The 16,205-nt window shown below is 39.3% G+C and overlaps 1 protein-coding gene across 1 annotated transcript in view; it reads right to left on the bottom strand.

Annotated features, from left to right (window-relative positions):
* Positions 1–16,205, bottom strand: part of LOC134678929 (dynein axonemal heavy chain 6) — a 63,193-nt gene that overhangs the window by 40,570 nt on the left and 6,418 nt on the right. Inside the window, exons 8-25 of the mRNA XM_063537685.1 lie at positions 15,297–15,480; positions 13,493–14,064; positions 11,498–11,730; positions 9,665–9,813; positions 9,123–9,251; positions 7,969–8,075; positions 7,530–7,680; positions 7,019–7,228; positions 6,100–6,312; positions 5,562–5,708; positions 4,761–4,937; positions 4,170–4,424; positions 3,483–3,629; positions 2,312–2,565; positions 1,752–1,870; positions 1,386–1,559; positions 1,042–1,201; positions 342–487 (exon numbers count right to left, since the gene is read on the bottom strand). Coding sequence (XP_063393755.1) covers positions 342–487; positions 1,042–1,201; positions 1,386–1,559; positions 1,752–1,870; positions 2,312–2,565; positions 3,483–3,629; positions 4,170–4,424; positions 4,761–4,937; positions 5,562–5,708; positions 6,100–6,312; positions 7,019–7,228; positions 7,530–7,680; positions 7,969–8,075; positions 9,123–9,251; positions 9,665–9,813; positions 11,498–11,730; positions 13,493–14,064; positions 15,297–15,480 — 3,527 coding nt within the window. The remainder of the gene's footprint in view (positions 1–341; positions 488–1,041; positions 1,202–1,385; positions 1,560–1,751; positions 1,871–2,311; positions 2,566–3,482; positions 3,630–4,169; positions 4,425–4,760; positions 4,938–5,561; positions 5,709–6,099; positions 6,313–7,018; positions 7,229–7,529; positions 7,681–7,968; positions 8,076–9,122; positions 9,252–9,664; positions 9,814–11,497; positions 11,731–13,492; positions 14,065–15,296; positions 15,481–16,205) is intronic.

Raw genomic sequence — 16,205 nt, 5'->3', positions numbered from 1 at the left:
CCTCAATTCCTCATGGATCCCATCATCAGAACAGAACCAAATTAAAATGGGACCAACTCGGAGGTAGCTCCTTTCAAACAAAAAAAGAATTACTCAAATCGGACTACGGATGTCGGAGTAATCGGTGAACGTACATAGAAAAAAAATAATAATAGCCACAACCGAATACAGAACCTCCTCCTTCTATGAAATGGAAGTCGGTTAAAAAAACACTGATCACTTGATTTATGCGTTTGCGATATGCGCCTATGACAAAAAAATGGCAAAATATTAAATTCATTTGCAACGGGCTACGACGTAGCATTTCGTAGCAAAGGTGCGTCTGGAAAAAGAAACATTACCGTAATCGGGCACCATCATCGATATGGGCCGGAAGAGAGCCTTCAGGTTGTCGGGCAGCTCAGTCCTGCCCGCGTAGCCCGGGTTCATGGTGATGAAAGCCGCGCAGGTCCGGACTAGTTTGATTTCCCGTCCTTCGAACATAAACCTGTAAAAATAAGACTAATTCCTTTACAAGAACGCAAGTATGTCAAATCCTTTTTGTTCGGGAGACTGTGGAATTACAGTGGTTATTTAACGTACGCTAGGCAACCGCCATTGTTTCATGTGACCAATTTTGCGCAGGGGGTCCGCGAACTCTTCTTCCTGGCGTTATCCCGGCATTTTGCCATGGCTCATGGGAGCCTGGGGTCCGCTTGACAACTAATCCCATGATTTGACGTAGGCACTAGTTTTTACGAAAGCGACTGCCATCTGACCTTCCAACCCATAGGGGAAACTAGGCCTTATTGGGATTAGTCCGGTTTCCTCACGATGTTTTCCTTTACCGAAAAGCGACTGGCAAATATCAAATGATATTTCGTACATAAGTTCCGAAAAACTCATTGGTACGAGCCGGGGTTTGAACCCTCGACCTCCGGATTGAAAGTCGCACGCCCTTACCGCTAGGGCACCAGCTCTTGTTTGAAGCGCGCAACGTGAAGCTTTATATTTGGGGATGGTAGATGTTTTTGTTTTACTCCCAGAAGCTTTTACACCTACCGGCTTTGTTTTGCCACCTTCGCATTCCTGATAGTGATGAGTTGTTGAGCAATAACTGAGAGCACTTCGATATCGATTCGATTGAACTCGTCGAAGCAACACCACGCGCCGGATGTTGCCAATCCGGAGAAGAAACGGCCCATCATTTTGTAATCAAGACCTGTAATCAATTTAACTTGTTTTTATCAATCAGTAGGTAGACAGTATCGTATATCAAATATCACGCTTGTAGTTCATATAGCACCTTTAATTTAGGCATGGTAAAATTGCCTCAGATTGCTTTTTTTTATAAGTAGGCACCTTTAAGTAGTGTTAAAAAACCGTTATGGGTACGATACACTTGCCTTCAGAACAATTGAACACGACACACTGAATAGCGAGAGCCTTGGCTAAATCCTTCGTGGTCTCCGTCTTTCCGGTACCGGCCGGGCCAGCGGGGGCGCCACCCAGGTCCAACTGCAGTGCACCCATGAGGCACAAGTAACAGCGGTCTGTCAGAGGCGTTATCACCAGTACACCTATAATGATAAGATCAGTTAACACGTTCGTTATACTCATACAAAATTATATGACCAAGTCACACGTCCAAGTGTCGTGCTTCCACTTTGAAGTTATATACCCATAGTGGAAGCACGGACACCTAAAAGATTCATGCCCCCATATAGGGGGAATCCGCGGACAGGGCACGTGAGGCTAATAATAATAATTACCCCCAGCGCCCAAATATTCGTGCCCGTAGATGTACATAGCGCTCGACATGCGAGCCACACAGTTGTCTATATCCTCTTCCCAATAGTAACGAATCATTTTAAGCCATTCGAAGTCGGTCCTGAAATAACGTTACGTGGGTTAAGTTAATAGGTATCGTCTTGGGTCGTCCCATTCGTTTTTCGTTAAGTTCTTAAATTAGTCCTATTCTGCTTTCGTCACTCATGCTACATTGAAAGCCACCGACGATTGTGACGAATGTAGCATGAGTGATAAAAGCAGAATAGGACTAATTTAAGAACTTGACGAAAAACGAATGGGACGACCCAAGACGATACCGTTACTAATACAATGTACATGGTTGATTAAAACGTGATTGTACCCTTAACAAACAAAATTAAAATTGAAGAAAACAAGGTGCAAAAAAATTATTCTTATTAGGTTTTCATAAGTTTCTTAACGTGCTTCCAGTTATCACTAAGTAGGTACAAACTTATTGTATTAATTAAATATTTATATGTATTTTGTATGAATACAATTTGTTATAATTTATAATACTAACGCTTTCTGTACATGTTTCTCCACCATATGCGATATCGTGTCCCTAGCGTGGACATCAACAGTGATCAGTGCACAGAGTACTTTTCTAAACAACGATGAGATATTTTTGCGAGTGATAGCCGCCAAATCGTTCAAGTCCGCGATGCATTTCTTCTCGTACCCGAGTAGCGCGGTGTCTATGCGCAGCGGGATATCCAGATCGAATAGGGCGTGGACACCTTGAGCCCACATTATCTGGGATACTGTTAGTATCACCTGTACAATACGTAATACATACAGTCGTAAGTCTTTACCTCATTTTTTAGCATTAGAAATATGGTAAACAATATTGACATGTATTTTATGTAAATGTATATCCTTGATATACCTACAGGGTGTTTGGTACATCATTTGCCAAATTAAAACGGCAGATAGGTTGGGTCTTTTGCCATCTGCTCATGTATAGAAAAATAAATTTTTTTTACTACTGCTCAAGTAAAAATTTGAAATTTATGAAAACCGGCTATAGAACTAAAAAATAATGTGCGCAAAATTAAAAATTTCTAAGCCTGGGAAGATAGCAAATGACTCAACCTATTTGCCGTTTTAATTTGGCAAACGATGTACCAAACACCCTGTATAATTGTTACGTGTTTGGTATAACTTATTTTCCAAAAGAGTTTTTTAATAAAAAGACTCGTAACGAATGTTTCCTATTTCTAATACTGAAAAAACGAGGTATAGCTCTAAAGGGGCCCACTGATTAACCGGCCGCCGGACGGTATCGGCCTGTCAGTTAGAACAAAATTTTGACAGTTCCGAACAACTGACCCCTGAGTCCGGCGGACTGCTAATCAGTGGGCCCCTTAAGTCGTAAATCTTAAAAAGTTCGTGAAATAGGTATAGGATGAAAAGCAAATTTTCATACATGTATTTATGATTAATATGATTTCTTTTTATTTAAAATGCGATGTCAATTGTAAACTGTGTGCCCATAGACAGTTTATAATAATGTGTGCAGATAAAGCATTGTGATCTTGTTATAAACACACTTCGATCGATTCATAAACCTACACTCGTATTTTAATGCGTTTCATTATGAAGTAGTAACAGAAACGACTATCATTATACATCCGAAGAAATTAACTTGCACGCCTAGTTTAAATGTAGTACATGCCCCGAGTATGACTTACCTGATTGGGATGTAACTCCACCCATTCAGTGCGAGGGCGCAGCTGGTAGTCTTTCAAGGCGAACTTCATTGATCGCTTCACGGAGGCGAACATGGCTTCTTCAACTTTTCCCAGCCAGTCTTCCACGTTTCCTCGAGCCTTTAGGCCCTATATTTACAAGTCTTGTCTTTTGAGTCTTTACGGCCACGACATCGAGCGACTTGCGACAGCGGGAGCGATAACCATAGGTTGGAGCGAAAGGTCCGATCGCTGTGTCACGCTCCCACCTATGGTTATCGCTCCCGCCGTCGCAAGTCGCTCGATGTCTTTGCCGAGCCGTTATAGAGGTTGGGCAAAACATATTTTTTTCGCGATTTCGGGGTTGGTCCCATAGTAAAAGTTGCTCAGTAGAATCTCAAAAACTCCATCGGGAATGCACTTATTTTTTGGCCACCCTGTATATTTATGATTCTTGGAGTTTGATAGTGAAATTAAACGTAATCTAGCGAAAAGGATCCATCCTCAATTTTTTTAATTCAAATTAATTTTTTTTTTTGACAGTACCTATGTAAAAAATATTACACATTTTTGTGGATTGGATCCTTTTCCCTAAATTTGGACGTAATTTATGGGAAAGGACGATGACTTTAACTAATGTTTTGGCTAGTGTAAATTTCCGCACTCCAAACCCCGGGGTATGCTGATTACCTTGCCCAAGTTAACCCTCTCTCCTTCTGGTGACAGCATCGCAATGATGTCCGTGGTCAGGTCTTCTTGTTTGGCAGTCCTCGCGAGTTGCGCTTGCAACTTGTCTCGAGTTTGGAAGGACATCTCCCGTTCCACAAGAGTACCGTCTTCTGCTACTTCCATCTCGCTCTCTGGGAGTTTCACTAAGAATTCGAGCTTAGCCATCGCGTCGAAGCATTTGCGTAAGTGTGGCTGCACTGCATGTGGATTACGTGTCTGAAAGATGTATGAGTAATGTATATACAATGGTTTTATATACAAGGTTTTCTGATGAAGTACAAATTCATCGATCTAATCTATTGACCGAATTTATTTACCAAACATACTATCCAGGTATTTGTTAGAATTAGAGGTAAGTATTCAAATGAGTGACATTTTGGCATTGTGGCATGACCTTGTCAGCACATAAAATCTTATGCCAAATGTAGGTAAGTAGTATTAGTTTTACCTATATTGGATTAATTAGAGATTATAAATATGTATTTGGATCAAACATAAATATCATAATATAACAAATCCTTCTAGTGAAAAAAGATAGTTGTAGATCGCTACCTGTGCCAGAATTTCCAACAACTCGTCATTAGACAAGAAGAAAAACCTTGGGAACGCAACACGTTTGGTTTCCAAATACGCCTCCAAGCACTTCATGATCTGGTCAAGCATTTCATTGTTTCGCACAAACTCTTCGTAGAGGTTCGGTTGAGTGGCAGCTGGCAGAGCCAATGGGACCTACGCAAACATTACAGGTCTAAAATGTTTTAAATTTTAACTAATAGTAGATACCTAGTCAAAAAACTCGACAAGAAAATCTTATAGTTTTATCGCAGTAAAAACTTAGAAATGTTCAAAAGCAGAATAATTATGTTCTTATCCTGTTAACAATAATAGGGTACATCGCCAATTACTAGCCACCCCCCAATTACTGGCCACTTAATTTGATTTCTATTTATAGGTGAACAAAGTTCATTTTAGTATATAAGGTACGAAAATCCAATTATTAGCCAGTTTTCAATTACTGGCCACCTATTCCAAAAATGAATTCTATTTACAGATAAATAAAACTCATTTTCAGTATAAGGAAAATGGCCAGTAACTGAAATTTATCCACAACCCACTCGTTCAATAACTGGCCGCCTCTTACAAAAATGAGTTCTATTCACCTATACACAGAATTCATTTTAGTATAGGTGGCCAGTAATTGAAAACTGGCTAATAATTGGCGATGTACCCTATAAGGTTGATAATTTTGAACATCTCTATCGATTTTTTACTTGTTACTAACACGCAGCACTATGGCATTGTTGTGTATTGCTTATTAGAGTAGATCACCTATCTATTAATAATTTAGCTTACCTTAGCAGTTTTACGCATAATATCTTTCCAGGATTTGTCGACAATAGTGAACAGTCTAGTTTCATTGGGCAGTTGTCTTTGTATATCGGGGGCGGAGAAGATAACCTCCAAATAAATCCATGTTTGTTGGCATGCGAACCATTCTTCCTATTAACATATCCAATTATACGTTGGTATGAATAATATTATTCAATGCAATAGTAAACAATACTGGTTTTAATTTAGACATAAACGGATGTTTTAACTTCAAACCTAGGCACTCTATAGCTGTAATATTAATTCGAGTTAGGAAAAAACACAAAAGTTAAATGAAGCTTTATTTTTACAGTTAAGAACTGGCCACACTAAACTTCACGCAGGGCATAGGTACGCTGCGTTTACGTCCTATACCTATTTTGCCGCGTAAACGGTGCGTCATCGTCTTTTTAAAGCGGCGTGGTCGATTTTCGAAATAGATTACGAATCAAATCCAAAATGTTTGTTCTCCTTGATTGCCCTGTTTTACATTATTAAGAATAAAACATACATCGGGACTTACTATTGTTTTCGCAAATATATCCAAATTCTTAGCCCATTCTTCGACTCTACTTTTTATAGGACCACAATTCCTTGAACTCAGTATAGTACCGACGTGGATGTTACTCTCGTCCACGGCAGCTTGGATTTCCTCTAAACCGCCGAGGACGAATACGTCGCGTGCATCCTTGTGGAGCAACACCGGTAGCTCCAGGCATTGCCATATGTCTTCCACCTAAAATTAAATCACAGAATAAGATAAAACACATTTGAATTTAGCTACATCAGTAGGAACAATGTACCTTCACTGATAGTTTAATAGAAATAATAGGTAGGTAAGTATAAATAGATTCATAGGTACGTTTCTTAATACGCCGGAGCACTAATGAAACTCCGTTAGTATATATAGTACTTATCATAATTTCCAATAATATACAGGGTGATTCCGGGGTCGTGGAGCAAGCGATCAAGGCATGATACACAAGCCCATACTGAACAACTTTTACTATGGGACCAACTCCGAAATCGCGAAAAAAAAAAAAAAAAATTGGTAGTTTCATACATTTCGGCCGATCACATGTTGTCGTGTTCTATGGGAAGGCCAGTTTTTTTTCGCGATTTCGGATTTGGTCCCATAGTAAAGCCAGCGATCAAGGCATAATACAGTGATCGGCCGAAATGTATGAAACTACCAATTTTTTTTTCGCGATTTCGGAGTTGGTCCCATAGTAAAAGTTGTTCAGTATGGGCTTGTGTATCATGCCTTGATCGCTTGCTCCACGACCCCGGAATCACCCTGTATATCTATTCAGGACTATTGTCGGTTCCACAACAAAGGTAATGTTCTAGTGCTTATCATTTTTACCAATAGCTATTGAAATATTTTAGATCCATTAATCTTCGATATGATAAAAGCATAAGTATTATATCTAATAGAGTACCTTCTTAAGTAAAGCTTCGAGCCCGGCCTCCGAGCTAGCCTGGCCGGCCACCTCCATCAGTTCATCGGGGTGCTGGAATGCTTTCCATTCTTCTAGTTTATTTAACGTAATGACAATATCTGGTGTAATGCGAACTTTCAATATATCCTCAATTTTAACCCAATGGCGTGGTTTAAGCGCAGGGTTGCGTAGGTAAGTCATCACAGGCAGCTAAAACGTAAGTGTTCAAATTGGTTTCTGTATTCAAATGCACCTGAGGTCATGTACGTACTGAATGAATATTTAGTTTTTTTTTCATAACTATTAAGCATCTACAATTCTACATTATAGTTATGGCATTTGTCGTCTACCCTCCTCTTTTCCGGAACTCGGAAATGGAAGTAAACAAATACCTATATATCCCGTAGGGATATTAAGCTCCCAACGCAGTTGTGAACTTTGTATGTCGAGGTAAATTAAAACCTAACACTAGCTATCTTTACAATACTTAAATTATGTTTTGTGAGTTAACCTTTTCTTTTACTATATCTATTCTTGCTTTACAAGTGGGCAGAATTTTATTAGGAGGTAAGCCTTTATCCAGCTGGTTGAAAATTTTGCCAAAGTTAATTGTTGTGTTTTGCACATCGTCGATGTTGATCGTGTTAAACGGCTGTTCATACCTATAATCAAACGAGTAATACGTAAAATAAAATACATTTAAATATATCATTACAAGCTCAATTCGTTACCATACAACATACAACGCTTTACTCGTAAAAAGTAAAAAAAAAACTTTTAATATTATAGTTTACTATTTATTTATTAAAATTTCAACTGGGCAAAGAGGCTGCTAAAGTGGCAAAACCGGGGCATGTGCCTTAGGTGCCTATCATTGTGAGATTGTTGAACTCATTTCATTGACATCTCAAAAAGCTATCTACTGAAAATATGGTGAAAAAATAACGTACAATTGTGTGTAAAATTCGTTAAATTCCTTAGAGGATTTCCATAATAACTGTCTGAGCTTGACATCGTTTATAGCCTCCTCGAGTTGCTCCATTCTTGCTGGCGGAATCTAAAAAATATAAGGTCAACTCTATTTAATTGCTGGTTAGTTACTTAGTTGAATATTATGGATGTGCAGATTGACCCTCTTATTCATAATTATTCAATCATAAACGTTTACTAAAGTTAACAAGCCAATAATAATCGTTTGTCCCGACAAACGATTATTATAGGCTTGTCAACTTTAGTAAACGTTTATAAAAAAGGGGGTAATAATGTACGATACCCACCGATCGGCTGTAGTCGGACCGCAACGGAGCGCATTTTCAACATGCGGTGTAGGCATAGACATAATGTATGGCGGAAGCCATGGACAATACCGTTTTCACCATAAGAGCACACGGGGCCCGTGACAGCCAGTAACAGTATCTTTGATTACCCATAATAAATAGAAAGATCATAGTAGAAAAAAATAGTTTAATTCGCTTTCTTTGCTTTTCAAAAGGGCCCCAAATTCTTATATGCCCAAGGGCCACAGCATAGTTTAAGACGGCCCTGGCGATGGAGTCCGCCCCGATCCACTCGAGTCCGAGAGCAGCCGACCAGCTTGCGCCCGTACAAAAGTGAAAAACGCTTCGACTCCCGTTAAGTGGGAATCGTACTTAAGATGATTTTTTTCTGAATTTGACAGCTATTCGAGATGGCATGGCACTATACGGCTTCATGCGGCTTATGCAGTAAATCTGATTGTCATAGCGTTTGACAATTTAGTGGCCACAACACGCATATGGCCCAGTACAGAAATCATCTGTTTCGACTGTCAAACTAGGGGTCACGCTCTCTATTATAATCAGACATCGTACATTTTCCAGCATTTTTGGTGCAGCGGAGTGGTGTTAACGGAATTGGTATAAATAATTTCAACCCTTATGATTAATTCGCGTTAATATTAACGTTATTTTACCATTTCAGTTGAAATTATCTATACCAATTCCGTTAACACCACTCTGCTGCACCAAAAATGCTGGAAAATGTACGATCATTGATAATAATCAATAACCCTTCGGTAGAATATAATATTGATTATCTCTATAGCGTTCCTGTTAAAAACCCTTACCTTGAAGATTTTCTGCCAGTCTCGCATTTGTTTGTCTCTTGCAGTGCAGACAGCTAGTTTCTCGGTGAGGTCGTCGAGTACTTCCATTACTTGATCCATGTCAGAATTAATGTCATATAACCACGGTTGCTATAAATATTTAAATAAGTTTTATTTATTTATAGGTATGTAATCCGAAAATCATGCTGTTTGCAACTTTGTTGCATAAATGTAGTTATACGTATTATAACGCAACTTTGTAGCTACCCCTGTTCTTACTTCATTCACTTCGTGGTTTACGAGTAAGTATTATTTGCTTTGCGTCGTTGTGTGTCGTATGTGCTTGGTCATTTTAGTTTGAAATATAAATGAAAATGATTTAATGCCGTAATTCGAAAAGAAGCCAAGGAGTGAGTTGCAGGAAATTATGATTTCTGAATAAGGTAATAATATTACCTTATTATGAGCTGAGCTCCAACAACTAACATCGAACATTAAACATGACATGCATCCTTTAATTATTGTAAGTGTTATTGATACAAATATTATAACAGAGTTGTTACCGAGACTTCCTCTCTAAGTTTGTTCACATCCGTCATGAGTTCCATTATATCCTTCCCGATCTGGCTGGCGAACATGCCCGCTAATTTGCTTCGGGCTTCTACATGGAGGTCCACGTTTTGTCGCAATGTTACGAGCGTCGCACTTAACCCTTAAAATGGTAATGTTTTCAATAGTTCTGTCTGCGTTATAAGGTGAATCAACTTTTTCTTGTCACTAGTTGCCACGGTTATGGTCTACTGCGTCACTCTTAAAATACTAGTGTTTCCGTATTTAACTGAACCAAACTTGAATTTTTTGGCAGTTATATGGCCTTTCCATAATGGGACATCTACCAAGCACTATTGTCTCCTGGCTGACGGGACAGAATAACAATAAGAAATAGTTGTTTTTTTTTTATTATTATGAATGGGCTTACTCATGGCCACAGACTAGCCGAGGCGTAGACGTGGCCTACGATGGAGCGAGCTCGCCCAGAAGGTGCCTGTTCACTCTTGATTTGAAGGTTGCCGGGTTATAAGAACACGGAAATATAGACGCCGGCAAGGAATTCCATTCCTTGGCAGTGCGCATAAGGAAAGTAGAAGCAAAGCGCTTCGTGCGAATTGGTGGAATATCTACCAAGTAAGGATGGAAACCGGCCGTGCGTCTAAAAGTCCGATGGTAGAATGGGGACGGTGGAATAAGCTCGTGTAGCTCTTGGGCACACTCCCCGAAGTGCAACCTGTAGAATACCGACAGGCTGGCGACTTTCCGCCGATGGGCCAAAGACTGAAGCTTAGCCGTTAGCTTCTTGTCGCCAATCATCCTCCTGGCTCTGCGCTCCACTGAGTCCAAAGCGGCGAGTTGGTATTTAGCTGAGCCATCCCACAGGTGGCTGCAATACTCCATACACGACCGGACTTGAGCTTTGTAAAGTGTTAGAAGCTGTCCAGGTGTGAAGTATCGCTTCACCTTATTTAGGACGCCCAGCTTTCTGGCCGCAGTTTGTGCTTTAGACTCAATGAAGCTGCCGAAGCTGAGGACTGAACTCAGCTCCATGCCGAGGAGTTCCAGGCTGTCGGCAATAGGTACAGATGCACCCCGGAAAGAAGGAGTCAGGTCGAATGGACTCCGTTTTGCGGAAAATAGACACGTCTGCGTTTTGGAGGCATTGAACGTGACCAGATTGTCATCACCCCACTGGGAAACGAGACTAAGGGTCAAGTTCATTCGCTCAACCATGGCCTCTCTCTGTGAACGTATATCCTCCCTGCTGTCCCCTGCACTAGCCAAATATCTCTCAACAACCGTACTGTCATCTGCATAACCTACAATGCTGGGTTGCAGCATGTCGTTAATGTGGAGCAGGAAAAGGGTTGCGGAGAGAACAGACTTGATTGATATGGACTTGTGCACAAATCACGCGAGGTCCGATGGGGGGAGGGGGGTCACGAAAAAATCACGATAGATCACGTTGGGGGAGGGGGGTATAAAGGAAACCTCACGTGTATTTTTCTACAGTGAACGAGACTAAGAAAAAAACCTACCACAGTAGGTACTTTCTCTCGGTTTCTTTAAACATAGATCTTCACTCTGCACTTCAAAATAGAGAGTCTATTTGACGAAAATATAAAAATAAACACGATTTTCTATATACAAGACTATTTATCTTAAAATTAGGTCGAATGAAAAAATTTCAAAAAAATACACGTGAGGTTGTGTAGGGGGAGGGGGGTAGCCAAAAACCTCACCAAATGTCACCAAGGGGGAGGGGGGGTCAAAAAATAGCCGAAAACACCTCGCGTGATTTGTGCACAACCCCTATACAGTTTTGAATAATAGTAACTACTTACCTAGATATTCAGTCATATCATCAGCTGCGATCGGGATGTTGAACTCTCCCATGAGGTCGTACAACTCACGGAGGTACTCCAACCGCTCCTCTAGGTGCGCCAACCTGCCTTCCAAGGTGTCAAGCATGAAGTTGAATTCAACCAGCTCCGCTGCAGTCTCTGGCTCCTTCGATATGTCGTCATTAATACTATCAACTCCAGCTACTATTTCGTCAATACACGCGCGACCGATTCTGTAACAATAGTTAGTTACAATGATCGGTATTGGGTGAGCTAACATAATACCTATTCTTCGAGGACATAATATATACAGTGGTTACAACCGGGCAGAAATAGTAGTTTGTGTTACAAGGGATCAAAACGATATATTTCAGTCAAGGGCGTACATTGAATCTTGAAAGAAGCGATGGATTCTACAATAGCATCCCGAACGTAGTGAGGGATTCTAAAGTCGAATCCCGAGCGTAATGAGGGATTCAAGTGTTTACGCCCAAGACGAAATAATTTTAATACCGTGTGACTTACTGCTTTTCACATCTCCTAATATGAGGGAATTATGATGCTTAAACAGATTATTTAAGCTAAAAAAAGAATGTGCCAAAAATGTAAAAATAGTGTGCTAGAACAGTAAAGTGTTACTTTGATCCCTCCTAGCAGGGACGAAAAGTGCCACGTTGATCCGGGAGCAGGGAAGAAAATGCCCCATTTTCGAATTAGCGATGTGAAAAATATATTTTTCATCACATTCGCTCAGTAAATGTGGAATTGCACGAAGGTTTAGCGGGAGTTATAGAAAAATCGTTCTCCCTAGGGAGTTATAAAGTTGTTAGTGCCATAATTAACAGTTTTTTGTCTTTATACTCAATTTTTGTATCGCAAGTGTGATGAAAAACATTGTGTGTAACTCGAGGCGTAATAATATTGCAAACTCGAGTCTATAAATCGCTCCGGCAAGCCGTCGTGATTTAACTTACTCTCGTTGCAATATTCAACTTACGCCCCATGTTGCACAATGTACTATTTTCATGAATACCGGGTATTCGATATTTATCCCTGATAGCGAAAAATAGGAAATTCCCAACGAACGGCGAATATTAAATCACGACCGAAGGGAGTTTTTAAATCGACCCGAGTTGCAAATTACCTATTCGCACGTATATTGCACAAAGTTTTACAGTACATAAGGCCGCTTAAATTTTCGACGTAGTTACGTAATGTGCTTATTATAGCACAGGGTGTCGTAATGGAGCACCAGACGTTCTGTAAAGACAATTATTTCACTACAGATCCTACCTGTACAAGTGTACACTGAAATATGTATAGGTAAGTATCTATTGATGGTCAAGCAAATCTTGTCAGTAGAAAAAGGCGCGAAATTAAAATTTTCTATGAGACGATATCCCTTCGCGCCTACATTTATCAAATTTGCCGTCTTTTTCTACTGTCATCTGCTAGACCAAGTATACATATCCCTTTCCATTATACCAATACGTCGGAAAGGGACAAACGATTATTATCGGCTTGTGAACTTTAGTGTTTACTAAAGTTTATGAATAAGGGGGTTAGTTATTAGGGGTCATCCATTAATTACATCACACGTTTAGGGGGGGGGGAGGGGGTCAAGAAAATGTGACATGTTGTGACAAGGGGGAGAGGGGGTCACAAACTTTGTGACGTCACTTTAACTTCATCAGTAACCAAAATTTTATTTTAATCATTTTAATTACTTTACAGTTCAAAAACAAGTTTTTGGAACGATAATCGTTTTTATTACTTTAATTTTTTTTCATAATCAGTTTTGGGTTATAAATTTACTAATACTATTTAAAAATACTTAAATCGATTTTCCGATTTCGCTGAAAAAATGTGACGTCACACCAGGAGGGGAGGGGTTTGCCAAATGTGACCAAGTGTGACAATGGGGGGAGGGGTCAAAAAACCTTGAAATTCGTGTGACGTAATTAATGGATGACCCCTTATTAATCATAAACTTACTCTGGAGTTGTAGCAACGATCACATCGAAAAGTCTTCGTGGTTGAGGCCTAAATAGCTCTTGGAATGGACACAAGCATAAGAATATCAGCCCCAGGGGTTGGTAGCTGACGACGTCTTCTATGATCTCCATCTGTTTATTAAGCCTGTCGGCAAGTTTTCTAAATGCTTCGATATCGCGTTCATTCGTTATCAGATCTGTATCCATTTCAACTGCCTCCTTGAAGCTTTCCATAAAAGGTACCATTCGATGAAGGAATTTCTCAACGTTGGCGTAAGCAGATCGAATGGAATTGGGGATAAAAGCAATATCATCCAACATCTCCTTGTCTTGGTTCATTAAGAAATACAAATTTGGCGAAACTCCTGCTGACCATTCAACTTGCTTGCCCATTATTGTGGGCTGAACAAATATTTGCAAGGTATCCTCATTCAAATAATTGTGGAAAGTTCGAACATTTTCATCCCACTCGTTAGTGAATTTCTCAAAATGTGTGAATACAATTTCTTCACTAGGATTGAGCTCAAATGATCCGTCTGGCAAAATGTAAGCATCCACTTGAAACAGCGCCCACTAAAACATAGTTAAATTGAAGTAAAGCCTGACAACAGTTTATATTAACCCTGAGATAGTGTCGCTGCAAACAGCTTACGTATGGCAATATGGTGCGTACGTCACGAATAGTCGGGGTAGTGGGCATTGGCTTCATGTTGATACTCGTATAATGTCAAAACATTACTTACAGAGAATTCGGTTCTTTCAATTTACCTAGTCGTCAAAATCTGATTCTAAATATTCAATATTTATATATTCTTCGTTTTCTGACTCTGACGAACTCTGATTTTCATCAGATGTTGTGTCGCTTTCAGGACCACCAACCTCGATAATTTTATAAAACGTATTATGCCTTATGGCACAATTATCGAAGTCGTCTATTTGAATTCTCTTTTTGCGTGGGGCTTTGTTTTGTACAGGGGGCGAAGTCATGATCGTCTCATTATTTATAGAAATATTTTTTTACCTTAAATGAAATATTAAAGTTTAAACTAAACTACTAACCAGTTCAATACAACAGCACTATAAAATGTCAATACCGGTCATGTCAACAGCCAACTTTAAAACATTGTTTATTGACTGGTTTATTGGAATGCTACGTAATCCTTCGTCTTTTTTAAGGTGTAAGTACATATTTGATTGCATTCACTACAATTTTTTTCGCATCGTTGGTTTTTTTTTTTTGGCATTTTTGAAATAAATCCATTTATATTTGAATATATTCGTAGATATTTTCTATTTGTTTACATCGGTGACATTCGATGACATCCAACGTTCGTTGCCAAGAGTACTTGTTGCCAGTAAAAGAAATTAGTACCTACTTACCATTGAAAATCCGCAATATGGCGAGGGTCAAATAAACTGTTGTCAGGCTTACTATATTAACAAACCGACGAGGGTTCCGTACTTTTTTGTATTTGTCATAATCTGTGAAATTTTCAGCCATCACACGGTTCATGAGATACAGCCTGATGACAGATAGACAGCCAGACGGACAGTGGAGTCTTAGTAATGGGGTCCCGTTTTAGCCCTTTGGGTACGGAACCCTAAAAACGAATTTATTGCCTCAATAGATTCAGATAGATAATTCTGCTTTCCAATAAATATTACGGCAAATGAGGTCCCGTTAAAACATTCTTTAGCATGTAACCGCCTTGTTTTCATGCATTATTAATGATTACCGTTTGATGGAAAATTGTCTTAACTGGATTTGTGGGCAATTGAGATTATGTATTTTACCTATTACACACCTTACATGTATTGGTTACTCTTGGTATAACTTCTAGCACTTCATCCACCTCGCTGCCCAATAACCGGTCTTCACTGGGAGTAAACTCAAGATGAGTTCGCAGCAAACTTGCCATCATGTTATTAGATCTCTTAGTTAGACGATACAGCATGTAGTTAGTCATATAGTCAGCTAACATTATAAAACTGGAACATTTTTATAAGGTCGGTTAAACTTAAAAATTATCATAGAATTCATAGGTAATGGAAATCACGCTACATGTGGGGCAAGTGGGTCAAGCCTTCTTGAGCTTATTGTGGGACTTAGTCAATCTGTGTAAGAATGTCCTATAATATTTATTTATTTATTTTATTTATAAGTGCGTCCATCGGATACAGTGCCTATCCGATGAATTATGACCGATTTAGTTTTCGCAATCAGAACGAAATGGTGCACCCTCATACCTGATAAGGGGTCATCCATTAATTACATCACACGTTTAGGGACGAGGAGAGGGATCAATAAAATTTGACATGTGAGTCACAAAAATTGTAATGTTATATTAACTTAATCAGTAACTGAAAATTTATTTAATTTAAATAAATAAAATTTTATCTGAACGATAATCGTTTTTGTTTAATTTTCTGTCCCAATCAGTTTTGGGTTATAAAATTACTGATAATTTATTTTGTTAAAAATATTTAGCTAAAATATTAATAATAAGTACTTACCTAATTCGATTTGCCGATTTCGTTGAAAAAATGACACGTCACACCAGGGGCGGTTGCTGACCAAGTGTGGCAAGAGGGGAGTGTGACGTACACACGAATTTCTAGGTTTTTTGACCAATAATTTCTTGCAAAAGGTAATTAATGGATGACCCCTAAACTAAGCGCAGCTACCCATAATCTGTACATTTATAACAGGGTAA

Source organism: Cydia fagiglandana, chromosome Z (assembly GCF_963556715.1).
Source record: "Cydia fagiglandana chromosome Z, ilCydFagi1.1, whole genome shotgun sequence".
NCBI classification, from domain to species: Eukaryota; Metazoa; Arthropoda; class Insecta; order Lepidoptera; family Tortricidae; genus Cydia; species Cydia fagiglandana.
Note: the sequence above shows the minus strand (reverse complement) of the source record. Positions and strands in the feature narration are given on the sequence as shown.